Consider the following 24,989-nt stretch of genomic DNA (forward strand, 5'->3'; position numbering starts at 1 on the left):
CAAGTGTGATTCTGACTTAGCAGTTTCTGCCTTTGTCATAGACTCTAAAATTGACCTTTGTGTTCTTGGAGAAATAGCCGATTCTAGGGCTGGGGCTAGAAAAATATAAACAAGCCTAGAATACTGGTATCTTATAGTGCCAGAAAGTAAGGAAGTGCTTAAAAAGAAGATGGAACACAGAAAAAGGACACAGGAGCCAACCTGAGCAGCCAATGGCCAAACCTGGGACAACATAAGCAAGAAAATAAGTAGAATAGGGTAGTATTAAATTCTAACCCAAGACATAAAGTAAATATTCATATTGCTATAAATAAAATGGCAGAGAAAGAACAAAGCATCCCATAGAAGAACTCCAAGTCAGGTAGAAGGAATGAGTGACTATAGAAAATGGCTGGCTGTCAGTCACAGTGATAATAATTGCTTCAGGCAAGATCCACAGGTGAATATTAAAATTAGCTAGTGAAACTTTAAGAGGAAAACAGGATATTTGTATAGTCTCAAAGTATCTTACCCAAATTACTAATCACTGTGGTGGTTTTAGCCTTTGTTCACAAATTCTTTGATGTTCCTCTATCCAGGAGGTGGAGCTTAGTTTACCTTCTTCTGAATGAAGGCTGGACTTAGTAACTTGCTTCGAACAAGCAGAGTAGGGAAAGTGGCTGTGTGTTAGCCAGAATTGCACCTGTTTCCTCTTTCATTCCTCATTTTTCTGAGTCTTCAAAAGCATTAATGTGTTAAATTTCATGGATGACACAGGGAGATGGTTGATTTTTTTCTGTTCATCTTTTGTTGCAGGAAGTACCTCATGCTGAAGAGTTTTGGGATGACTCGACAGTGTGGGGCGTCCGCTGCACCAAGACGCTGGCACCCAGTCCTAAGAGCCCAGGAGACTTTACATCTGCTGCACAGCTTGCATCTACTCCTTTCCACAAACTTCCGGTGGACTCAGCACACGCTCTGGAAGATAAAGGTTGTGTAACAATACTTGTATAGGGTATAGGTTTATTTTATGTTTTAGAACAAACAGAAAGGCCACTACAGACAGATTAAATAAAAAATCATGAACATTTATATTTTATTAATTTGATAAGAGTAACAAATAGTAATTTTTAGTTCTTGATATTTGTCTACAGATCTCATTACTTTAGAGGCATAGCCAAGTACTAAGAAAATGTTATTTATTTTTAAATATGTTTCTATTGATATTTAGAGAGAGAAGAAGGGAAAGGAATAGAAATAGAAATATCCATGAGAAAAAAACATTAATCGGCTGCCTCCTGCATGCCCCCCTACTGTGTATTAAGCCTACAACCCGAGCATATGCCCTGACTCTAAATTGAACCAGTAACCTCTTGGTTCATGGGCTGACACTCAACCACTAAGCCTCACCGCCATGCAGAAAATTTTATTTTTTAGTGATCTGATTTAGTGAGAATAATGAGAAAACTTAAATAGTCCTTATTTCCCCCAAATGTAATACTTCCTATATCAAGATCTTTGTTTATCTGAATTGTACCTTAATATATAACATTTTCATTGAGCACAGATAGTTATTACTTATTAACTGCTGACCTACAAAATATATATGCAATGAGATCTGAAACTACTTTACCTTTTGGAAGACTACTGAATTACTAACCAACTCTTGTCATTGCTGGCACTTTTTAAAAAAAAAAGCAATTGTTCACTAAAGCATGCCAGTAAAAGAATTGCCAAGGAATTTCACTCCCCTAGATAGAAGCATATTTGAGCCTGTGGACTTAAAAATGTTTAACTAAAGGGATAAAACTTTTTTGTCGAGTATTAACCCAACATGGTATATTTCTTTTCTGAATTTTAAAGAGAAGGTCAGCTGAAACCTGAAAAATTGCCAAGTATTACCACATGTTTGCCACTTTAATAAAAAAAATGTTTTAAAAGTTTTTTTCCCCTCAAGAAAACTAGTTTAATCAGTTAAGAGCCTTTCAGAACAGTCAAAAATTGGCTACAATTATAGTATTTGCCACTTTGGTTCTATAAATAGGAGCTGATGTTCTAGTTTTAAAAATATTAGCACCTATTTGGTGAGGCAATATCTGATAAAATTTAATCCAGTGTAATATTTGGCTGTATATAGTACTAACGTCACTTGGTAGAAGTTTATTCTGTATTTCTGCCCTATCTAGTCTGTTAATAGATGTGTGGGGTTTTTTTAGTTAAAAGGAGTGGCAACTGTTGCCAGGGAGCTTTCTGATATAAACATACTATATCATTCAATCAACTAAAACAACCGACTGACTGAAAGACACCAACACCCCTACCCTCCTAAAGCCTGGCAGTCTTTTAGACTCGATGTCCTTGTCATCAGGTTCTCCCAAAGCAGCGTGTGGCCTGCCTCCCATACCAGTAACCTCCCATGATTTGGTCATCCTCCCCATAGTGGACCTGCCCTTCTCCAGGCCCTGTTCTCTGAAGGATTGTATGGATTAGATGTATAAAGTTGAAATGCTCACATATATTAATAGTAGAATGTTTTTTAAAGTGATTTCCCCCCTTTTAAAAACCTTACCGCACATTTACCATGGAACACTATTTTAAAATTACAACATAAGTCACTATAAAAAGGAATCCTTGACTTTATAACATAAAATCATGTGTGTACACACGTGTCCACATAACGTCTACCTCTAATTTTTTATGTTTCAGAAAATGTGATAGCAGCACAGTGCACCCATGTGACTTTGGATTCATGTGAAAAAAACGTGGTGCAACCCTCAAAAGACAGAAAGTTCAGGTATAGTGAGCATGTGGTTCTGTCACTCCATTTTCATTCTAGCTTTGCTTTAAGATGTAATAGAATTCCAGTCCTTAAAGGCTAATAGCATTTTTATGGACTCTCAGCTTTAAGTCCGAAGGCCCTCTCTGTGGATAAATAGGATAATTAACCCTTTGAGTGCCAACCAATATCCTAGGAACTATGCTAAAATTGCCAAGGCATTTTTGCTGATTTTACAGCAGTTTAGGAAAAAAATTATGAATCTCAAGTAAATGAAGTTACATATTCAAAAACTTAAGGAAACCTTTACTACATTTGTTTTCATCTTTGACATATTTAGCAATATTATCATCACTAATAAAAGCAGACTTAGAACTGGACGTCATTTCGAAGCTTTAGGGCTACAAAATTTGAGTAAACTTCATAAAATCGTAGTACCTGTAAAAAATTAGGCAGATAAATGCCAGTGGTCAATTTTAGAACTCAAGCATTCGGCATCATAAGTAATCTGCACTTAGGTACCATATGTCAATAAAGAGTGAACTACTAGCATCTAATGGTGACACTGCAGGAGGAGCACGATAGTGCTCCCGGCACTCTTGGCGAAAGACAGGAGAAGTGCGATTGCCCTCCCCGGCACTCTAGGGGTTAATCTAAACATGGGGTACATCGGGGCTATGAGAAAAGCAGTGAGGTAGCAGAGAATCCCTGTGGAAAGAGTTTCTGTATCTGATTTCCTCTAATTTGGGAGCAGAACTGCAGTACTCTTACCAGACAAAGACCCTGTTGCAGAACTGAGCAAACAGAATTCCTTCTCTATACCCATTGTAATTAAGATAATCAATCACTTTCTTAAATGAGGCAGAAGATACAGTGTTTAAACTTAGGAATTGGTGCACAATGCAGACTTACCATACATTAATGTTTTGCAGAAGTAAAATTCCAACATATTTGAGTAGTCTTATAGACACTGGAAGTAGCTATAATCTTTTGAGCATTTATTATATCCCAGAACAGTGGCTATGCTTTTCATAAACTATATCTTTTAATTAACTTTACAGTAACTTCAGTTATAGGAACTAGTCTTTTCTACCATTACAGATGAGGAAACCAGGCCTAGAAGGCTAAATAAATGACCTAAAATCATATAGCTTCTAATTGGAAGCATGGGACTTGAACCCATATCTCTTATTTTAGAACCCTTGCTCTCACCACTGGACTGTGCTCTTGTTATCAAACTCCCCCCCTCCGCCCCCCTCTTTTTTTTAATTAGAGAAAAGGGATTTCTTTTCTCTGGTACCTTTTTAATATTCTTCTTACTTTTTACTTTATTTTTATTGTTGACACTATTACAAATGTCCCCATCTTACCCCCCCTTTGTCCACCTCCACCCAGCCTCCTCCCACTTTCCCTCTGGCCATCACCACACTGTTCTCTGTCTATGGGTTATGCTTATATGTTCTTTGGCTAATCCCTTCGTTTTCTGTGCCCCCCCCTCCCACAGCTGTCAGTCTGTTTCATGTATCCATGCCTCTGTTTCTATTTAGTTTGTCAGTTTATTTTGTTAATTAGATTCCACATATAAGTGAGGTCATATGGTATTTGTCTTTCTCTGACTGGCTTATTTCACTTAGCATAATAATTTTTAGGTTCTTCCATGCTGTCACAAAAGATAAGATTTTCTTCTTTTTTTTATGGCTGCATTGTATTCCATTGTGGAAATATACCATGGTTTTTTTTTTTTATTCATTCATTGACTGATGGGCACTTGGGCTGTTTTACAGATCTTGGCTGTTGTAAATAACACTGCGATGAACATAGGGGGTGCATATATTCTTTTAAATTGATGTTTCAGGATTCTTAGGATATATTCCCAGAAGTGGGATCACTGGGTCAAAAGGAAATTACAAAAAATTATTTGTAATTTTTTGAGGAAACTCCATATTTTTTTCTAAAGTGGCTGCACCTGTCTGCATTCCCACCAACAGTGCATGAGGGTTCCCTTTCTCCACATCCTCACCAGCATTTGTTGTTTGTTGATTTATTGATGATGGTTGCCATTCTGGCAGGTGTGAAGTGATATCTCATAGTGGTTGTAATTTGCATTTTTCTTGAGCATTTTTTCATATGTCTATTGGCCAGCTGTATGTCTTCTTTGGAGAAGTATCTATTCCAGTCCTTTGCCCATTTTTTAATTGGGTTTGTCTTCCTGATATTGATGTTGAGTTGTATAAGTTCTTTATATATTGGAAATATATATCTTTATATAATTGGAAATTAACTCCTTATCAGATGTGTCCTTGGCAAATATGTTCTCCCATGCAATGAGTTCCCTTTTGATTTTGTTGATTTTTTTTTTTTTTTTTTTTTGCTATGTAGAAGCTTTTTAGTTTGCTGTAGTCCCATTTGTTGATTTTTTTTTTTCTTTGTTTCTCTTGTCCGAGGAGACATATCAGCAAAACTATTACTATGAGAGATGTCTGAGATTTTACTGCCCATGTTTTCTTTTAGGATTTTTAAGGTTTTGTAACTTACATTCAAGTCTTTAATCCATTTTGAGTTTATTCTTGTGTATTGTGTAAGTTGGTGGCCTAGTTTCATTTTTTTTTTGTACCCACCCAATTTTCTCAACACCATTTATTAAAGAGACTGTGTTTACTCCATTGTATGTTCTTCCCTCCTTTTTCAAATACTAATTGACCATATAGGTATAGATTCATTTCTGGGCTCTCTGCTCTGTTTCATTGATCTATATGCCACTCTGCAGGTTGAGTATTGATTTGGGGTTTACAAATAAATTTTAGCATGCACATCCTATATAATATAAACCTAATATGCAAATCAACCGAACGGGGAACTACCGGGCACTATGACACGCACTGACCACCAGGGGGTGGACGCTCAACACAAGAACTGTTCTCTGGTGGTCAGTGCGCTCCCACAGAGGGAGTGCCGCTCAGCCAGAAAGAAGCCCAGCTCATGGCTGGCGAGCGCAGCAGCAGTGGCCAGAGCCTCTCCTGCCTCCAAGGCAGCACTAAAGGCCCCTTGGGGGATGTCCGACTGCTGGGAGCGGGCTAGGCAGGTGGACATCCCCTGAGGAGTCCTGGACTGCAAGAGGGCGCAGGCTGGCCTGAGGGACACCGCCGCCCCCTCCCCCCCAGTGCACGAATGTCATGCACCGGCCTCTAGTGAATTCATAAATATGGAATCCATGAGTAATGAGGTTGAATGTACAGATGTATATGTGTGTAAAAATGTACCAGTGTTGGGTTGTTGGATTGCAGTTCACACTTTCTGTTTATTTCATTTTTATAAAAGAAGGTATTTTGGATAAAGATAAGTGTTCAATCTTGGTGACAGTACTAATGCTCATATAATAGCTTGGGGGGTATAAACTGGTTCCTCTCAATGTTCCCTACTAAAGAATATTCCCTGTATTACCTACCAACTTATCGAATATATTACCACATCTTTGATTTATTTCTAATCATATGGTACTAGCTGTGTATTTGTATATTTTTGTTTTGTCTGAAGAAAATGCTTTATTCAACTTTGTGAAGCAATTTTGGAATATTATTCCTAGAATGAAAAGGAAACTGCTTTGTGAGACTTTCATGTGGTCAAATCTAGTAGTCTTGTAATCATGTGGTGTTTAGTTTCCTCCTCTCGCATTCTTTTCACACATCCAGTCCAATTCAAGAGAAAAGCCCAGAAGCAGCATTCCCCATCAGTGCATCCTTACTGCATCCGAGCCAGCCAGCTGCGGGTGGCATGCTGACCAGCGAGGCAGAGCGGAACCTGAAAGCTTGTACACTCACAGATACTAACCTTCCTGTTGTGCGGAAGCCATCGGACACCAGTGCTGGACTCCAGGCAGAATGGGTGCAGCCTCGGTCACTTGGGAGTGTCGATACTTCAAGTATGAAAAGATTCTCAGTCTTCATTGTGCCCCCGAATTAGGACAGTCACCTAGTAAAAGCTGCTTCATGAAAAGCTCAAAGAGCAGAGATTCAAATGTCATTCAGAAAGAATTTGCATACTTTATCACATTTGCTGATGCTAGAGGGCTAGTTCATCCATTTTAATTTAATTTTTTTTTCTTAATCCTACCCCAAGGATATCTTCCACTGATTCTTTTTTTAGAGAGAGTGAAAAAGAGAGGGAGAGACACAAAGAGTGAAACATGAATGTGAGAGAGACATGTCAATTAGTTGCCTCCCGCACGGGCCAGGGATCAAGCCTGCAATTGAGGTACATGCCCTTGACCAGCAATTGAGGTACATGCCCTTGACCAGAATCATACCTGCAACCCTAAGGGTCGATGTTCTATCCACTGAACAAGACTGGCTAGGGCCATCCATTTTAATTTTAGAAAGTGTCAAAAATATCTGTTGGAAGAGGAAATTGGACTTAGAGGTCATACTATGTGTTAAGCGTTTAATGTAATACTGTTGTCTCCATTTTACAGAAAAGTAACCAGGTTCAGGGTTAAGAGATCCCCAAACCCAGGCTGCACAAAAACATTTTACATAATGGTTAGAAGCCCAGCCTCTGGAGATAGACTGGCTAGGTTCTAATCCTGGCTCCCCCTCCTATGAGGTCATGTGATCTTAGCTGAGATTATTTCAGTCCTCTGTGGCCTTTCTGTAAAGTGGCAATGATGCTAGTACCTACTTAGTCTTATAGTAAGGACCAGGTAAGTTACTAACTGTAAAGTACTCAGAACAGTGTCCTACGTAGGCTTAGCACTAAGTAAATGTTGATGCTGGATTAGGCTTGATCACTGCCACTAACTTTTTTCTTCCCTTTAGAAATGATTTCTCTTTTGTGAACCCAAAATATCTCATACATACAAATTGCACATAGGTAGTGTACGTATTAAAAGGCAGCATCTTTTGCCCTGCCCAAGTGGCTCGGTTGGAGGGTCGTCGCATATACCAAATAGGTTGGGACTTCGATCCCACGTTGGGGCGTGTACAAGAAGGAACTGATTGATTTTTCTCTCACATTGAGGTTTCTCTCTCTAAAATCAATAAATGTATCCTCAGGTGAGATTTTTTTTTAAAGGCAACATCTTTTGTAGACATAAGTGAAAAAGCAATTTAGAGAATATATATCGGAGCATATTAGAAGTACCTAACTAATATGCAAGTCTTCCTTTAAGACATGTACCCATAATTGCGCTAAAGGCAGTATCTAGCAGTTCCAGATGAGTGAAACAGGTGCCTCTGGTGTTTTCCTTTGTCTCAACTGAATATTGGTCTAATTATAGATCTAAAATGACAATGAACTATACAGAACCATTCATTTTGACTTTTGAAAATGGTTTTTATTATTTGAATCAGTGCTCTTTACAGGTGAGGCTTTTGAAAGCTTATTTAATGCATGTCTCTGCTTGCTTTATTTGTAATATCTTAGGTACTAACTTTATTACTTATTTATTTATTTTTTGTTCCCATTTCTTTAAGGCTTCACTGTTGAGAATCCATGGGATGATCGATTGATTTTCAAACTTCTGTCCGGGCTTTCTCAACCAGTGCGCTCCAGTCCAAATGCTTTCGAGTGGCAGTGTAAACTTCCTGCCATCAAGCCCAAGACTGAGTTTCAGCTGGGTAAGAACTATGTGGTAGTAACTTTAAACTCTTATTTCTCTGTGGGAAGTTTGTGGTGACCCCTGTGTGTGTGATTTTGCTTCTGGCACCACCATCACCTTGGGAAGGGTATTAAGCCATAACAGTAGGTAACATTTTTATTGCTATCGGGGCTCTAACGTCTAGAAGGCCAGTTGACAATACCTATCAAAATTAAAAATGCACATACTTTTAAACATGTGCATGTAAAAGCAGCAGGTTGGAAGTTACATAGGTGCCAGTAGGGACTGCTTCAATAAATAACTGGATATCTCTGCAGTGAAATGCAGCTCTCTGTACTTACAGGGGATGGCCTCCAAAACATGCTGTTAAGAAAAAGGGCAGACTAGTACTATGTACTGCTCTTGTTTTAAAATATTTTTATTGATTTCAGAGAGGACAGGAGAGGGAGAGAGATAGAAACATCAATGATGAGAGGGAATCATTGATTGGCTACCTCCTGCATGCCCCACACTGGGGATAGAGCCTGCAACCCAGACATGTGCCCTGAATAGGAATCAAACTGTGACCTCTGGTTCATAGGTTGATGCTCAACCACTGAGCCACACTGGCTGGCTGCTTTTTGTTTCTTAAAAAGATCATGTCTGTATATATTCATATTTGATAGTATTTCCAGAGAACTTTTGAAAGGTACTCAAAACTAATAAAAATGGGAGTGGGAAACAGTGGCTGTGGATAACAATGGGAATAACATTCTAACAACATACTTTCCATACGTAATACACAGACTCCTTTATTAACACTTTGTTTTAGTGCAGAACATTTGTTGAAGTTGATGAGCCAATATTGTTACATTATTATTAACTAAAGTTTATATTAGGGTTCTCTTCCTTAGTATTGTTTTGAGAAATGTGAAATGATGTGTATCCATCATTACAATATCATACAGTGTAGTTTCACTGCCCTAAACCTGCCCTGTGCTCACCTAAAACCCTGCCAACCACCCATCTTTTTACTGCTGTCTCCATAGTTTTGCCTTTTCCAGAATGTTATATAGTTAAATCATATAGTATGTAGACATTTTAGATTGGCTTCTTTCACTAAGCAATATGCATTTTTTAAGATCCCTCCATGTCTTTTAATGGCGTAATAGCTCTTTTCAGTTGCTGAGTAATAATTCACATTATGAATGCACCATCACTTATTTATTCATTCACCTATTGTAGGCTATCTTGTCTGTTTCTGAATTTTGGGCAATTATGAGTAAAGCTGCAGTAAACATCTCAGTGCAGGTTTTGTGTGGACATAAGTTTTCAGTTCATTTGGGTAAATATCAAGGAGTTTGGTTGCTGTATTATATCATAAGAATATGTTTACATTGTCTTCCAGAAGGGTTTTACCATTCTGCATTCCCACCAGCAAAAATGAGAATTCTGTTGCTCCCATCCTCACAGCATTTGATAGTGTCAGTGTTTTTGGTTTTAGCTATATTAATAGATGTGCATTATTTTTTTAATTTGCCTAATGACATGATATTGAACATTTTTATATGTTTATTTGCCATCTGTATATTTTCTTTGGTGAGTTATAAATCTTTGGCCCCTTTTTAAATGGGGTTGTTCATTTTCTTAGTGTTGAGTAAAAGAGTTTGTTGTATTTTTTAGATAATAGTGCTTTATCAGATAAGTGTTTTGCAAAGATTTTCTTTCAGTCTCTGACTTTGTTTTTCATTCTATTTTTCATTCATTTCTTTCACAGACCATGCTTTTTTCAAATATGTTTTTTTCTTTTCCTTTTATTGATTTTAGAGAGAGAGGGAGACGTGGAGGGAGATAGAAATGTCAGTCAGCTGCCTCCTTCATGCCCTCTACTGGGGATCAAGGCTCTAACCCAGGCATGTGCCCTGACAAGGAATCAAACTGACAACCTCCTGGTGCATGGGACAAAGGCCAATCAACTGAGCCACACCAACCACGGCGCACAGATTATGCTTTTGTTGTATCTAAGAGGTCATTGACAAATCCAAGGTCACCTAGATTTTCTCTATATTGTCTTCTGGGTCTTTTATTTGATAGTTCTGTGTTTTACATTTAGATGTATGATCCATTTTGACTGAACTTTTGTGAAAAGTTCTGTATCTAGGTTTATTTTTGCAAGTTGATATTCAGTTATTCTATCACCATTTGTTGAAAAGACTCTCCTTTCTTAATTGAATTGCCTTTGCTTCCTTGTCAGTGAGCAGCTGACTATATTTGTTTGGGTCTGTTTCTGGGTCTATTTTTGTCTGTTCATTGACCTATTTGTCTATCCTTTCACCAATACCACAGTGTCCTGATTATGGTAGCTTGATGTTGGTGTTGGGTAGTGTCAGCTCTTTGATTTGTTATTCTTCAATATTGTGCTGGCTATTCTGGGTCTTTTTCCTCTCCATGTAAAGTTTAGAATCAGTTTGTCAATATCCATGAAATATTACATTGAATCTATATTATCAAGATGGGAAGAATAACAACTTGACAGTTTTATGTCTTCCTGTTCATGTACATGAAATATCTCTATTTAAATCTTTGATTTTTTTCATCAGAGTTTTGTCATTTTCCTCATATAGATCTTGTACTTTTTTTATGTTTGGTTTTTTGTTAATCCTCACTTGAGGAAATTTGTTTTGTTTTTCATTCCTTTTTTTAGAGTGGAAGGGAGAAGAGAGGAAAAGGGGGAGAGAGAAGAACCAGTGTTGTTTGCCTCGATTGGTTGCCTCGCACCTGTCCCCCATTTGGGGCATAGGCTTGAACTACAACCAAGGCACATGCCCTTAACTGGGACTCGAACCCTCAATCCTTTGGTATGTGGGCCAATGCTCTAACTGCAGAGCAGCGCTGGCCAAGGCAGATCTTGTACATATTTTGTTAGATTTATACCTAAGTGTTTTAATAAGCTTTGCATACCTGGAGTGGAATGTTAATGGTATTGTGTTTTTAATTTCAAATTGTATTTACTCATCTCGATACATAGGAAAGCAACTGACTTTTGTACATTAACCTTGTATGCTGCAACCTAGCTATAATCACTTAATAGCTACAGATTTTTGTTGATTCTTTGGGATTTTTCTGGATAGACAATACTGCTGTCATCTGTGTACAAAGACTATTTTATTTCTTTTATCCCAGTCTATAGGCCTCTTATTTCCTTTTTTTTCACTTATTGCATTAACTAGGACTTTGAGTATAATGTTGAATAGGAATAATGAGAAGAGATATCCTCACCTTATTCCTGATCTTAGTGGGGAAACATATATATAGTTTCTCACCAGTAAGTATGATGCTAGCAGTAGGTTTTTTGTAGATTTTCTTTATCAAGTTGAGGAAGTGCCCCTCTATTCCTATTTTGCAGGGAATTGTTATCATGATTGAATTTTATTAAATATTTTTTCTGCAGCTATTGATATGACCATATGATTTTTATTTTTAGTCTGTTTATGTGATCAATTACTTTAACGGATTTTTTAATGTATAGTTAGCCTTGCATACCTGAATTAAATCCCACATGGTTGTGGTGTATAATTTTTTTGGATTTGATTTGCTAATATTTTGTTGAGAATTTTTGCCTCTGTGTTCTTGAGAGATATTGACTTTTAGTTTTCTTTTTAAAATTTTTAGAATATATTTTATTGATTTTTTACAAAGAGGAAGGAAGAGGGATAGAGAGTTAGAAACATTGATCAGCTGCCTCTTGCACACCCACTACTGGGGATATGCCCACAACCAAGGAAATGCCCTTGACCGGAATCGAACCTGGGACCCTTCAGTTCGCAGGCTGACGCTCTATCCACTGAGCCAAACCGGTTAGGGCTAGTTTTCTTTTCTTGTAATGTGTTTGCCTGGTTTGGTATTAGGGTAATGCTGACCTCATAGAATGGGTTAATAAGTTTTTCCTCTGCTTCTATCCTTTGAAAGATATTGTAGAGAATTGGTATAATTTCTTCCTTTGTTTGGTAAAATTCACCAGTGAAACCATCTGGGCTTGGTGCTTTCTGTTTAGAAAGGCTATTAATTATTGATTCAATTTTTTTTACTAGTTATAGGCATACTCAGATTGTCTATTCCTGTGTGAATTGTGGTACATTGTTTCTTTCAAGGAATTGGTACATTTTATCTAGGTTATCAAGTTTGTGGGCATAGAATTGCTCATAGTATTCTTTTATTCTTTTAATGTTCATAGAATCTGTAGTGATGCCTCTGTTTCATTTCATTGATAATAGTAACATGTTCACTTTTGATATTAATATTGTGTGTCCTCTCTTTTTCTTAGGTAATCTGGGTATGGGCTTATTGTCTTTATTGATCTTTTTAAAGAATTAAAATAATTAGCTTTTGGGTTTTTTCATATTCTCTATTGATTTTCTGTTTTCAATTTCTTTGATTGTTTTTTTTTTTCTCTAGTTCTTTTTTTCCTTCTGCTTTCTTTGGATTTAGTTAATAATTGTGATAAAGTCTTGCCCCCCCCCCCCCCCCACTTTGACATGTCTGTGTCCTCAGGTTCTTTGCTGGTCTATATTGATCACCTTCTTGGAGAAGGCGCTTTTGCCCAAGTTTATGAAGTTACCCATGGAGATGTGAAGGATACCAAAAGTAAACAGAAATTTGTTTTGAAGGTAAGTGATCTGGGCAGCTTTTTGTTTACTAGAGAACTGCCTTTTAGAGCTTTTCTTTTCTTTTCTAAGACTGGTGGTTTCTTTCATTTAGGTTTATATCCCCCACTTAAGAACCAAAATTATCCTACATGGACTCAGAATTGCCACTAAAATTATGTTGCAGCAGGTTCCATAATGCAACAACACCGCACAGCTTGTCATCACTTCCCACCCATATCTTTCATTGGGATAGAAATTGCTTTCCTGCCATCATTTCCAGAATGTGAGACTGGATTTGAATGTGACACACCTGGTTTGCAGGTCCAGAAGCCCGCCAATGCCTGGGAATTCTACATTGGGACCCAGCTAATGGAGAGACTATCACCCAGTGAGCGACACATGTTTATCAAGTTCTATTCTGCCCACTTCTTCCAGGATGGCAGCGTATTAGTGGGAGATCTCTACAGCTATGGAACATTACTGGTCAGTGTATTCACATTGATGATGTGGATATGAATCTGAAGTTCTTTATCTTATGCTTTGCAAATACCTTGTATAGTTGGAGCTTTTATTGGAGTGGTAGACTGGGGCAAAGCTCTTGACTTGAAATTTCACTGATCTGTGTACCCAACTCATGATTCCACTTTCCATTGTTTTTAGAATGCTATCAATCTCTATAAAAACACCCCTGAGAAAGTGATGCCTCAAGCTCTAGTGCTTTCCTTTGCTATAAGAATGCTGCACATGATTGAACAAGTCCACAGCTGCGAGATCATCCATGGAGACATTAAGCCAGACAACTTCATACTTGGAAGCAGGCAAGTACTGTGTTTTTAACAGGGCTCTCCTCTTACCATTTGCCTAGCAGACTTTTTTTATTGTGCTCATGCGGCCTGGCCTTGTTTGTGTTTAATACAGATTTTTGGAACAGGACAGAGAAGATGATAATTTATCTGATGGCTTGGCACTTATTGACCTGGGTCAGAGTATAGATATGAAACTTTTTCCAAAAGGAACTACATTTACAGCAAAGTGTGAAACGTCCGGTTTTCAATGTACTGAGATGCTCAGTAACAAACCGTGGAACTACCAGGTATAAGAGTTAACATGAGAGATTTGGAAACGTTTTTCTTTATTATATTATAACAATTATATTTTCAGAATGAATTTGAGCATCTAGTTAGTATGAGCTGCTCAGGTCTCCTATCCTGGGCTTTAGGCCATGCTTGAATGTTATGTTCAGTTATGAGCATATTCCACGAGGCTTTGGAGCGCAGTGAGAGCGGAGGGTGGGGTCCCAGGGCCAGGACTTAGGAGGCCTTCCAAACTGTCCTTGGGGGAGGGGATTTCTTTTGCCTCTGGGTGACAAAAGAAAGGAAGGACTTAGAAGGACACAACAGCTCAAGGAGAACAGAGCTTCAGGGGACAGTGAGTGATCTGTCCATGGAAGTTTCCACCAAAGCCTAGACAGGCATTCAGTAGGGCACATCAGTGGGATACAGAACATATGACGTCCAGATTCTTCAAAAGTAACTTCTTGTGACTGTGTAGCTTGCTGAGTAAGTTAGACATTTTAATATACTGGTGTGTGAATTAGTATTTTAGATATATAGGCCTATATTTTCTTTGTAGATTGATTACTTTGGAGTTGCTGCAACCGTGTACTGCATGCTTTTTGGCTCTTACATGAAATTGAAAAATGAAGGAGGAGTCTGGAAGCCTGAAGGTCTTTTTAGAAGGTGGGTATTAGCACTAGCACCACCGTGAGGAGAGAATAAATATGGTGGTGTGTTGAGTTCCATCTCAAGGGGAAATGGATCTCTGCCTGCGTGGAAAACCCATGCCTTGGCGAGTATGGTGACATGGCACAGTCCTGGGTGCTGGGTACAGTGAGCAAGTTCCGCAGCTTCATTACTTTGTTCTCATCTGAGACAGTGTGGCAGCCACGGCCCTCCTAGAAGCAATGAAAACCCCGGCTGAATGGTTGCCTCCTGAAAACACCAATCACCTGGTGTTACCAAGCCTCCACTTGTTGCTTGTTTCTCCTCTTGCCTATGGAAATGGAAATTATAATCCTCCTGCGTACCCTAGATGTTTATTATAAGAAGCAAGAGAAATAATGCATGCAAAAGTGCTTTGTAAATTATAGAATAATATGATGAGGCAACTATCCATCACAAGGTAGGGTTTTAAGTCCCACCCCTGCATGACTAGTATTTCTGAGACTGTTTTCTCATCTGTAAAATCACAATGGCAATTAATGATTGACTAGGATTCTTCCTTTCAACATAGATGGCTCTCTTCATATAATGTGTGAATCAACTATTGGTAATGTTTAGGCTGAGCATTCAGTACAAGTATACTCGTTATATATTTATTAGAGGCCCAATGCACGAAATTTGTGCAGGAGAGGGGCAGGGCCTCACAGCCCGGCCTGTGCCCTCTCACATTCTGGGACCCCTGGGTGATGTCCGACTGCCAGTTTAGATCGGGCCTATACTGGCAGTCGGACATTCCTCTTGCAATCCAGGACCCCTTGCTCCTGACCGCCTGCCTGCTCGCTCCTTACCACTTGGCTCACCACTCCTTACCGCTGCTGCGGAGGCAGGAAAGGCTCCCACAACTGTTGCTGTGCTCGCCAGCCTGGCTTCTGGCTGAGCAGCACTCCCACTGTGGGAGCACACTGACCACCAGGGGGCAGCTCCTGCATTGAATGTCTGCCCTCTGGTGGTCAGTGCATGTCATAGCAACCGGTTGTTCTGGTTGTTCTGCTGTAAGGGTCACTGAGCTTTTATTATATAGGATACTTCTTCTTAAATGTTTTTGAAATATGAAAACATACGTTGAAAAAGACATTCACCTTAAGTGTACAGCCCCAATGGATTTTTACAGACTTTACAAGAAAAAGACCTGTCAATAGTAATTTTATAAAATGCAGGGTCTGTACATAAATAAGAGGCCCCAGAGGAAAACTTACAGTATGCTTTATTCTGCATGAATCATCAAATTTAGCAACTACTTTATGCTTTTTCTTGGTCATCAAGAAAGGACCAGAAAATTATTCAGAGGCTTCAATCTCTGACCAGAGTAGCCATAAATTAACTCTAAGCAGGCCTGGTAATAATGGGCTGGATTTCCTGCTGAAACACAAATTTCCCCCAGTGCATTATCTCCATGTTCTGGAATTTTTGCAGATAGCTTTAGCCATTACAGTGGTTAGAACTTTGAATCTGTGCTCTGTTCTGGGCAGCCCAGCCTCTCTACCTGGCATGGATGCAATGAGGCTTGTCGGAGCCATTGACCAGATTATCAGATCTGACAATATTGAAAATACCGGTAGCAATAAACAGATCAATATTCTTAAAAAAAATAAAAGAGAAAGCTTTTTCACTGAAGAGCTATTATTACTAAGACTACTTTTCTTGAATCACATTTTGGAAATAAGATATTTATAGATGTTTAATTATATCTCTTATTTATAAACTAGTGGCCTGGTGCACGAAATTTGTGCACATTAAAAGGGAATTAATTAGAGGAAATATTTTAATATTGCTATTTGCTCTTTATAATAGAAGTGTCAGAGATGAAAGAAAATTAGTAAAATGTATATGAAAATCTTCCTCCTTTCAGAGTCTGGGGCATGCCGCGGAACCCAGAGTCAAGTCCCCACCCACCCACGTGCGCCTTGAAATCGTTCGAGACCCAGCCCCAGCCAGCCCCACCCCCATCAAGCCCCACCGGGTGGGGGGCACACCCTCAGGTCCCCTGGCCCAGTGCCGGGCAGGGGGTGCAGTGTCAGGTCCCCCAGCCCAGCGCCGGGAGAGGGGCGCAGCCTCAGGTCCCCCGTCAAGCCCCGCTGGGTGGTGGAGCTCAGCCTCAGGGGCCCCATCAAGCCCTGCCGGGCGGGGAGCACAGCCTCAGGTACCGCAGCGTACCCTCAGGTACCCCGACCCAGCTTGAGGTCCCCCGGCCAAGTGCCAGGGTATGGGGCATGACCTCAGGTCCCCCATCAAGCCCCGCCAGGCGGGGAGGGGGAGGTGCAGCTTCAGGTGCCCCAGCCCGGCACCACACAGCCTCAGGTCCCTTCTTATCGCTCATTATGGCTCGTTATGGGAATCCTGCCTCTGCTGTGGGCACAGCCATCTTGTGATGGTGTGATGGTGTGAGGGTTAATTTGCATATCACCTCTTTATTATTTAGGGTCGATTGAACATTCCTTTTCTTGATGCATTGAGTTTCGTGTAGGTGAAGGTTGTTAATGTTCAGTTCTCCATGACTGGGAGTCAAAGGCAAGAGTGGGCCCTGCATATGGAATGCTACATTTTATCCTTTATTTGTGTTTTGTTTTCCCAGGCTTCCGCATTTGGATATGTGGAATGAATTTTTCCACATCATGTTGAATATACCAGATTGTCATCATCTTCCGTCTTTGGATTTGTTAAGGCAAAAGCTAAAGAAGATATTTCAACAACACTATACAAACAAGATTAAGACCCTCCGTAACAGGCTAATTGTACTGCTCTTAGAACATAAACGTTCTCGAAAATAAGACACAAGCACTCCTGAAAAATCACGTTGTAAATGCTGGCCTGCTCACTTTGAGCCTTCATGTTTATTGTTTGTGTAAATGTTTCTTTCTTTTTGTAAATGTTTCTTTTTTAAGTCTATAAAATATATTCATGTGAGCGCTTGGTTATTGTCAATAATTTAACAAAAACACAGCTTACTAAGATCCCTGTGTAGCATGGCTGCTCCTTGGACATAAACATTCATGAGAAGAATTGGTGTGTGGACAGTCTCTAAAATCAGTTTTTAAACGCTTACCTGTTCACTCTAAGCCACAAAAGGGCCAAAACAGCCTTTTTCCAAATTTGAGGGTTTGTGTTTATGTAAAATAAGCAAAAATTCTCCAAACATAGCCAAGGGACTCAAGTTGTTATGAATAGTTTCCCTGTCTTATTGCCTGTTCTTCATTGCCATCTATGGGAAATACTAAAGTGATAAATCTTAGGCCTCTTCATTATTTAAAAATACCATTCAAAGGAAAATCTCACATCTTAAAAATAGCCTTATAAGCTGTATAAATCCTTAAGGTCGCCCTAAAATTATAGTAGCCAACTTATTTATTAATTTTAAAGCTGGAAGGGTCCTACAACCTGAACTGAACTTCCTCCTTCATTAGCATAATGAAGGAAAGCCAACCTGAGGCAGCACCAGTTCAGAATCCAGACAACTGCTTCCTCCTATACTGACTCCCACTCCTTTTCCCTGTTCCAAAGGCCACCACCACCCACTTTTTGTTGTTTTTTTTTTTTGTTAATCCTCAACTGAGGATATTTTTTTCATTGCTTTTTCAGAGAGAGTGGAAGGGGAGGGACAGGAAGAGAGAAACATTGGTGAGGGTTAGCTCCCTCACCCTAACTGGAGGCAGTGAGCTAAACTGAAACTCAGGTACAGGTACAGGTACATGCCCTGGACCAGGAATCTAACCTGAGACCCTTCTGTGTGCAGGCTGACGCTAACCACTGAGATCACTGCTCAGGGCACAACCCACTTTTTGTGACTCTTTCCAAAAATGATTTTATGCATATTTCTATGTATTTCTGACACAATTAGAATTTTTTTTTCCACTTAAGGTATAGTAGAGAGTAATGACATATGGCATGGTCACATTGAATCTTAATGGCTGTGTAATATTCAGTTATCTGATAACATCTGTAAATTCCTAGAAGTGAAATTGCTGGGTTAAAGCTGAGTGCATTTAACATTTTGTGTCGGTATTTGCAAACTGCCCCCAGGGGTCTGTGCCAGCCCGCATGGAAGCTTTTGTTCTCTACACCTCCACTAGCATCACAGCTCTGTGACCTTTACTGCTGTGACAGGTGAAACATGGGATTTCCTGTGGTCTTCATTTGCATTCTCAGGAATTACACCAAATATATCCATATATTCAAGAGCTGTGTATTTCTGTGAACTCGGATCTTTTGTGCACATTTTATTTGGATTGTTCTTTTTCAGGTTAATTTGTCAGAGCCCTTGATGTATGAGATGCAAATATTTGTTCCTGTTTATTGTCTGTTTTTTATTTAAAATTTCTGTTGCCATGAAATTTTTAAAATTTTGTGTTATACTCTGATTCACAAAGTTTTAAATTAACTTTTTTTTGGATTTTGTGTCATAAAATGCCATCCTCAATTGAGAAATAAGAAAGTCTCCTAAATTTTAAAGTTTCAAGTAACCATCACTATGGAAATGCTTATTTCATGTCTTTCCTGTTTTGTTTTGCTTTTGTGGTGTGTGTGTGTGTGTAGGTTCCCTTTCATATTATAGTGTGTAGGTTCCCTTTCATATTATAGATTGTTTCTTTTGCTCTGCAGAAGATTTGTCTGGTTGATGTTTGCTTTTGTCGCTTGTGGTTTTGGTGTCATCCAAAAATTTATTAACAAACCCATGTCAAGGAGCTTTTCCCTGTTCTAGGAGTGTCACAGTTTCAGGTCTTATATTTAAACCTCATGTTTACTTTTGTAAATGTTACAAGAAAGAGGTCCAAATTTCATTCTATTTCAAGTGAATATGCACTTTCCCTAACACTGTTATTGAAGAGCTTTTTCTTCTATTGAGTATTCTTGGCTTCCTTGTCAAATAATAGTTGAACTTATATGCAGGGGTTATTTCTGGGCACTTGATTTTGTTTAGTTGGTCTAGGTGTCTGGTTTTATGTCACACTGTTTTCAGTACAACTTTGTAATGTAGCTTGAGGTCAGGAAGTGTGATGCAGCTTTGTTCTCCCTCAGGATTGCTTTGACTATTCAGGATCTTATGTGGTTCCTAAAAATTGTATGAATTTTTTATTTTTTTAAATATATTTTATTGATTTCAGAGAGGAAGAGGGAGATAGAAACATCAATGATGAGAGAGATTCATCAATCAGCTGCCTCCTGCAGGCCCCACATGGGATTGAGCCCACAACCCAGGCATGTGCCCTGACCAGGAATCTAACCATGACCCCCAGGTTCATAGGTTGATGCTCAACCACTGAGCCATGCGGGCTGGGCTGGGACTTTATTGATATGAAAAATGCCATTGGCATTTTTATAGTGGTTGCATTGAACTAAAGATTGCTTAGATTAGTATGAACGTTTGTTGTTAATCCTCACCCAAGGATATTTTCTCTAGTGATTTTAGAGAGAGTGGAAGGGAGGTAGGAAAGGAGGAGAGAGAAGCATCAATGAAAGAGAGAAACTTCAATGTGAGAGAGACACATGAATTGTTTGCTTCCCACATGCACCTGGATGGGGCCCAGGAACCTGCAACCAGGTAGTGCCCTTGACCAGGAATCAAACTCGAGACCCTTCATTTTGATTGGAGGGAGATGCTGTAACCATTGAGCCATGCCTGCCAGAGCTTCCATTGATTTTTAGAGAGAGTGGAAGAGAGGGAAGAAGGGAGAGGCAGAGAGAGAGAACCGTCGACTGGTTGCCTCCTGAATGAGGATCAAACCTGCAACCAGGTATGTCCCCTTGACTGGGAATCAAACCTGAGACCATTTAGTGTGTGGGCCGATGCTCTAACCACTTAGGAACACTGGCCAGGGCTGGACATTTTAACAATATTAATATTTCTTAGCCATGAACACAGGATTTCATTCCATTTATTTGTGTCTTCAGTTTCTACTATCAGTGTCTTAGTATTCATGTACAGAGTTTTTAATCCCTTGGTTAAATATATTCCCAAAAATTGTTTTTGAAGGTATTGTTAGTGGGATTTTTTTCTTTATTTCTTTTCCAGACAGTGCATTGTTAGTGTATAGAAAGGCAACTAATTTTTCTATGTTTATTTTTAATTTTCTAACTTTACTGAATTTGTTTAATAGTTCTAACAGTTTTGTAGTGGAGTCTTAAGGTTCTCTGCATATAAAGGCACATCTGCAAACAGACAGTTTTACTTCTTTCTTTCTGATTTGCATACCTTTTATTTCCTGCCTAATTGCTCTGGCTAGGGCATCCAGTGGTACATTGAGTAGAAGGCACCTTGTCTTTTCCCAGACTTATCACAGGGCATGGTGATGCTAAGAAATGCTCTAGAGTACCTCCTTAATCCCAAACACCAGCTCCCCAACCTCCATGGCTGAGTAGCAGAGGAATTTTTTGTTCCAGAGTAGTACAAGGCTAGCTACAATGACTGTCTGCTTTGGATGTAAAAAATGAAAAAAACTCGGGGAAAATCTGACAAAAATAGGACATTCTTCATGTTTCTCTTCACTGAATCCAACTACACAGGTGGAGCATTTTAAAAACTAGGTATATTTCAGAGGGAGTAGCTGATAGGCCTGGAAAGGTTGGTGTGGGGCACATTGTGAGCACCAGGGTTGAATGGCTGCCATGTCTAAGGGCTGTGTGAAGGGGAACCCACAGCTGAGCTTTGAACACAGATACAGCCTCTGCTTTTTTGTAAGTTGTTACCCAGCTATAGGTCTGTACTGTACAGTTGTTGCCTTTAATTTGAATTTTCGGGTTTTGCTGGGACAGGTGTGGGCCTGTGGCTAAGGTGAAGGGAGTACCAAGAACCTGAGACCTGAGGGAGACACTGAGGCTGCTAGTCTTCTGGCGGTTGAAGCAGCATCCAAGCTTCAGAATCAAGTCCCATTTTTGCAACTCACAGTGTGACTCTGGGCAAGCTTCTTCACCTGCCTCAGTGTCCACGTCTGTAAAGTAGAACCGTTTAACAGTGGATGTTAAGTGAGGACAACATCCCTCATAGAGCAGTGTGTGGCAAGTGGCTGATAATGCCTGTAAATGGATGAGTGGGTGGATGGGTAGAGGGAGGGAGGGAGGGAGGGAAAGAGGTAGGAAAGGAGGGATGATGATAGATGCATGCATGCATGTGATGGAGGGAGGGATAGATGCATATATGCATGCATGGGTAGAGCAGCTGGAATACATGGTCTCCAAAACTGGATTGTGAATGAGGGTTGGGTCACCTGATAGGATCCTTGTGCAGACAAGAGATATAGAGAAGAGAGACTGAGATACAAAAAAGCAGTCTGTACTTCATAATTAAATTACTTTCTCCAAGGCTGGCTAGTGATTTTGACTCAAACATGAAAGACACAATTTAATTTTGTGGTGCTCCCAGTTTTATCAGCTTTCATTATTCATAAAACAACTATTTTTCTTCCCCAAAGATTCAGCTGTAATTAGATCTGTCTCTCCAACAGATCACTAAAGTCTACTTGGTGTGACAGAAATATTTTGTTATATTCTAATCCATTTTAGTCACAAAATTCCCATCTGCATTCATGGAATGAGGGTGGAGCCAAGGTCAAGCCACATTCAAGGTGTAGGACACATTTTTCTCCACAAAGAGAGTTTAGGTTTTAGTGCAGTGAAGGGGAAAAGCCCTTTGAGTTCTGTTCTTCCTACAAATAGAGGCTTGTTTGAAAAAAACAAAAAAATTTAAAATGACCTCCAATTCCCTCACCAATGTGGCACCTGATCCCTGTGCACACTGTGTAAAAAGGAGCCTGGTGTCCAGAAGGCCACTGTCAAAACCCTCCATCAGTCATGCACCCTGGAGCACTTCTTCCCAGACAGCAAGTGGCTGCGTTGGTTGCAGCCATCACAGCCACACTCCCACATCAGCAAAGAGAAAGCAGATTTCTTCCCTGCATCTCCCCCAGTTTGTAAAGAAAGCCTTTCCTGGAAGTCCCTCTGTCTCCTGTCACAACCACGTGCCCTGCCTACACCAGACATTGGCCAGGGGAACAAGCCCATCCTGCCTGGTCTAGAGGCCTGTCTCAGGCCCTGGGAGGAGGAGGAGTCCAGGTGGTGGTTGCAGCTCCTGCCCAGCAGTTCAGGGATGGCATGTGGGTGGGACTCGCCTGGAGGGGTTGCTTCCCTCTCTTCAGAGCTGAAAGCCACAGCCCTGCCTTGCTGTGCTCCTTCCAAGCAGGTGGAAGGAGGCAAGCATTCTCCGCGGGTGGTCAGCATGCACATTCTGACTCTGTCCTGTGCTTGGTGCTGTGTTCTCCAGTTTGGTCCTCCATCAGCTCTTGTCTTGGGAAATGTGATGCCAAGACACCTCTTGACTGTGCAGAGCTGCCCACGTGTTGGAGTCACACCTTTGTTCAGAAGGTGCACTCTGTCCTATCCTGGCCTTAGCTCCGTCTCTGCAGAGAGATTCCTTCCATGATTCCTTCTGGCCTGGGGAGCACTGAGTCTTTCTCTTTAATGCTGAACAGCCCTGTGCACTGCACCCTCGGAGCTCTTGCTAAATTCTCTCTCCATGTCACCAAGACACCAAAAGCCGTGACTAGTTAATCTTACCAGGCACACTGCTGCAGCCCCAAATGGGCCCTCGGGAAAGGATGGTTCATCTCCTAGGTTCATTGACATTTACCTTGCAGAGTCCCTGCTGTGGGCATGGGGTTTTCATTGTCTTGGCAGTTCACACATTAGAGTGAGCAGGAATCAGGCCCTGCTCTGCACTGCTCACTCAGGTAATTCGCTCTTCGGGTTGTAGTTTTCCTGTCTGTGAGGTTAGGATTGGACCCTGCCCACGTGACACTTGGGTCCCTATGGCCTGGTGTTCATGGCCACGCTGACCTTCCAGCTTAGGCCTGCTACAGGGAGTTGATGTCCTGAGCAAGTACAGAGGATTGCTCTTTATGATGCCATTTAAGTGCATAGCACATAGTCTGTAATCCTGATCAGTTGACTGTCATAGTCTTTGGAGTGGAGAGTGGAGCTGGCATCTGCTTTAGAAAACCAAGAGTCTGAGCAGGGCCCTTCTAGTGGAGAAAGGCTCTTCCACTTCCATGTGAAGGTGATTGAGGAAGTACTGGTCAAGGCTGAGAAAGATGTTAGATTTCTTATAGCATCTAGACCAATGGAACTGTAAGCAAATACACCAGTAAACAGCAGCAAAGAGTGAAGGGTCCAGGAAGGCAAAAAGGAACTCCCAGTCTCAACACCAATGGCCCTTCTTATAAGTTGTCTCATGACATGTCCCACGGTTTGGGACTCCAATCAGAGTGCACATTTGGGCCCAGATCTGATCTGTCCAGAGAGCATTAACTGCCCCTGATGGGATGACAAACGAACACCCTCACGTTTTTTCAGAGCATCATATCAAATAAATTAACATTCTCAGCTGCATTGACTCACTTGGAAGAAAGAAACTGACATGCTGTGAGAAGAGAGAAAGTGGGAGGAGAGTTTAGAAGGCGTGGGAAGAGACAGCGGAAGGGGCACTGGACAGTTTACTAATTTGAGTGTCAGCACCAGCACCACTTACTGAAAACTCTGGATTATAATTCTCTGAAGTTGGAAATGAGAGTTGTTCCACATCAAATCAGGTACAGTAATTCTTAGCCTTTTCCTTCACATATGTCTTTGATTCTATGATAATAATAAACACTTCTTAGAAAAATGTACATAATACATACAAAATCCTGTTCTTTAAGAACCACTAGTTATAATACTCAAGATGAAACCCAATTAGTCAATCACAACACACATATAATATGTAATCCTGTTCAGGTGAGTGCCATAAAATTTCTTGCATCAAACCTATTTTCATTCTATAAGTTAAGCCTATCTCCACTTTGTCTGTACTGTTAGCTTAAGAAATGATTATTACAGACCTGCTTTTATAAGCTTTTCACATATGCTTGCAAAGGGCTATGAAATTTTATCATGATGAATTCTTGAAGTTAAAACATCCCTAATCTTTCCTTACAGCTTGTGGCAGAGTGCTAGTTACCTTCCAATAGCCAGTTCTCCTTCTGCATCGGTCACTCAGCTATATAATTACGTTTTTGAGCCTCTCTTGCAGCGAGGTGTGGCCATGTCACGAAGCTTTAAGCCAGTAATATGAACGCTCTGTGCTATGCTGATCTTCTGAAAAATCTCCCTTTTCTTCTTCTGTCTTTCTGTCTGGAATGTAGCTACAACAGCAGAAGATCAAGAGCCCCCCTGGGCCATGTGTTTGAGGTTTGATGAGCCGCACTGTCTGT

The 24,989-nt window shown here is 40.2% G+C and overlaps 1 protein-coding gene across 2 annotated transcripts in view; it reads left to right on the top strand.

The window, feature by feature from the left end:
* The window catches only part of BUB1 (BUB1 mitotic checkpoint serine/threonine kinase), a 42,152-nt gene extending 24,494 nt beyond the window's left edge, over window positions 1-17,658 (top strand). The window contains exons 16-25 of one of the 2 annotated variants that reach the window (XM_014448525.2): window positions 796-970; window positions 2,686-2,773; window positions 6,445-6,674; window positions 8,224-8,367; window positions 12,879-12,994; window positions 13,295-13,456; window positions 13,634-13,791; window positions 13,892-14,066; window positions 14,606-14,712; window positions 17,327-17,658. In XM_014448525.2, the coding sequence (XP_014304011.1) occupies window positions 796-970; window positions 2,686-2,773; window positions 6,445-6,674; window positions 8,224-8,367; window positions 12,879-12,994; window positions 13,295-13,456; window positions 13,634-13,791; window positions 13,892-14,066; window positions 14,606-14,712; window positions 17,327-17,522 (1,551 nt within the window). In that variant the 3' untranslated portion in view covers window positions 17,523-17,658. The remainder of the gene's footprint in view (window positions 1-795; window positions 971-2,685; window positions 2,774-6,444; window positions 6,675-8,223; window positions 8,368-12,878; window positions 12,995-13,294; window positions 13,457-13,633; window positions 13,792-13,891; window positions 14,067-14,605; window positions 14,713-17,326) is intronic. The other variant, XM_023747363.1, reaches the window with a different exon arrangement.
* The last annotated feature ends 7,331 nt before the right edge of the window (window positions 17,659-24,989 follow it).

This window comes from Myotis lucifugus, unplaced genomic scaffold (genome assembly GCF_000147115.1).
Source record: "Myotis lucifugus unplaced genomic scaffold, Myoluc2.0 scaffold_847, whole genome shotgun sequence".
Lineage (NCBI taxonomy): Eukaryota > Metazoa > Chordata > Mammalia > Chiroptera > Vespertilionidae > Myotis > Myotis lucifugus.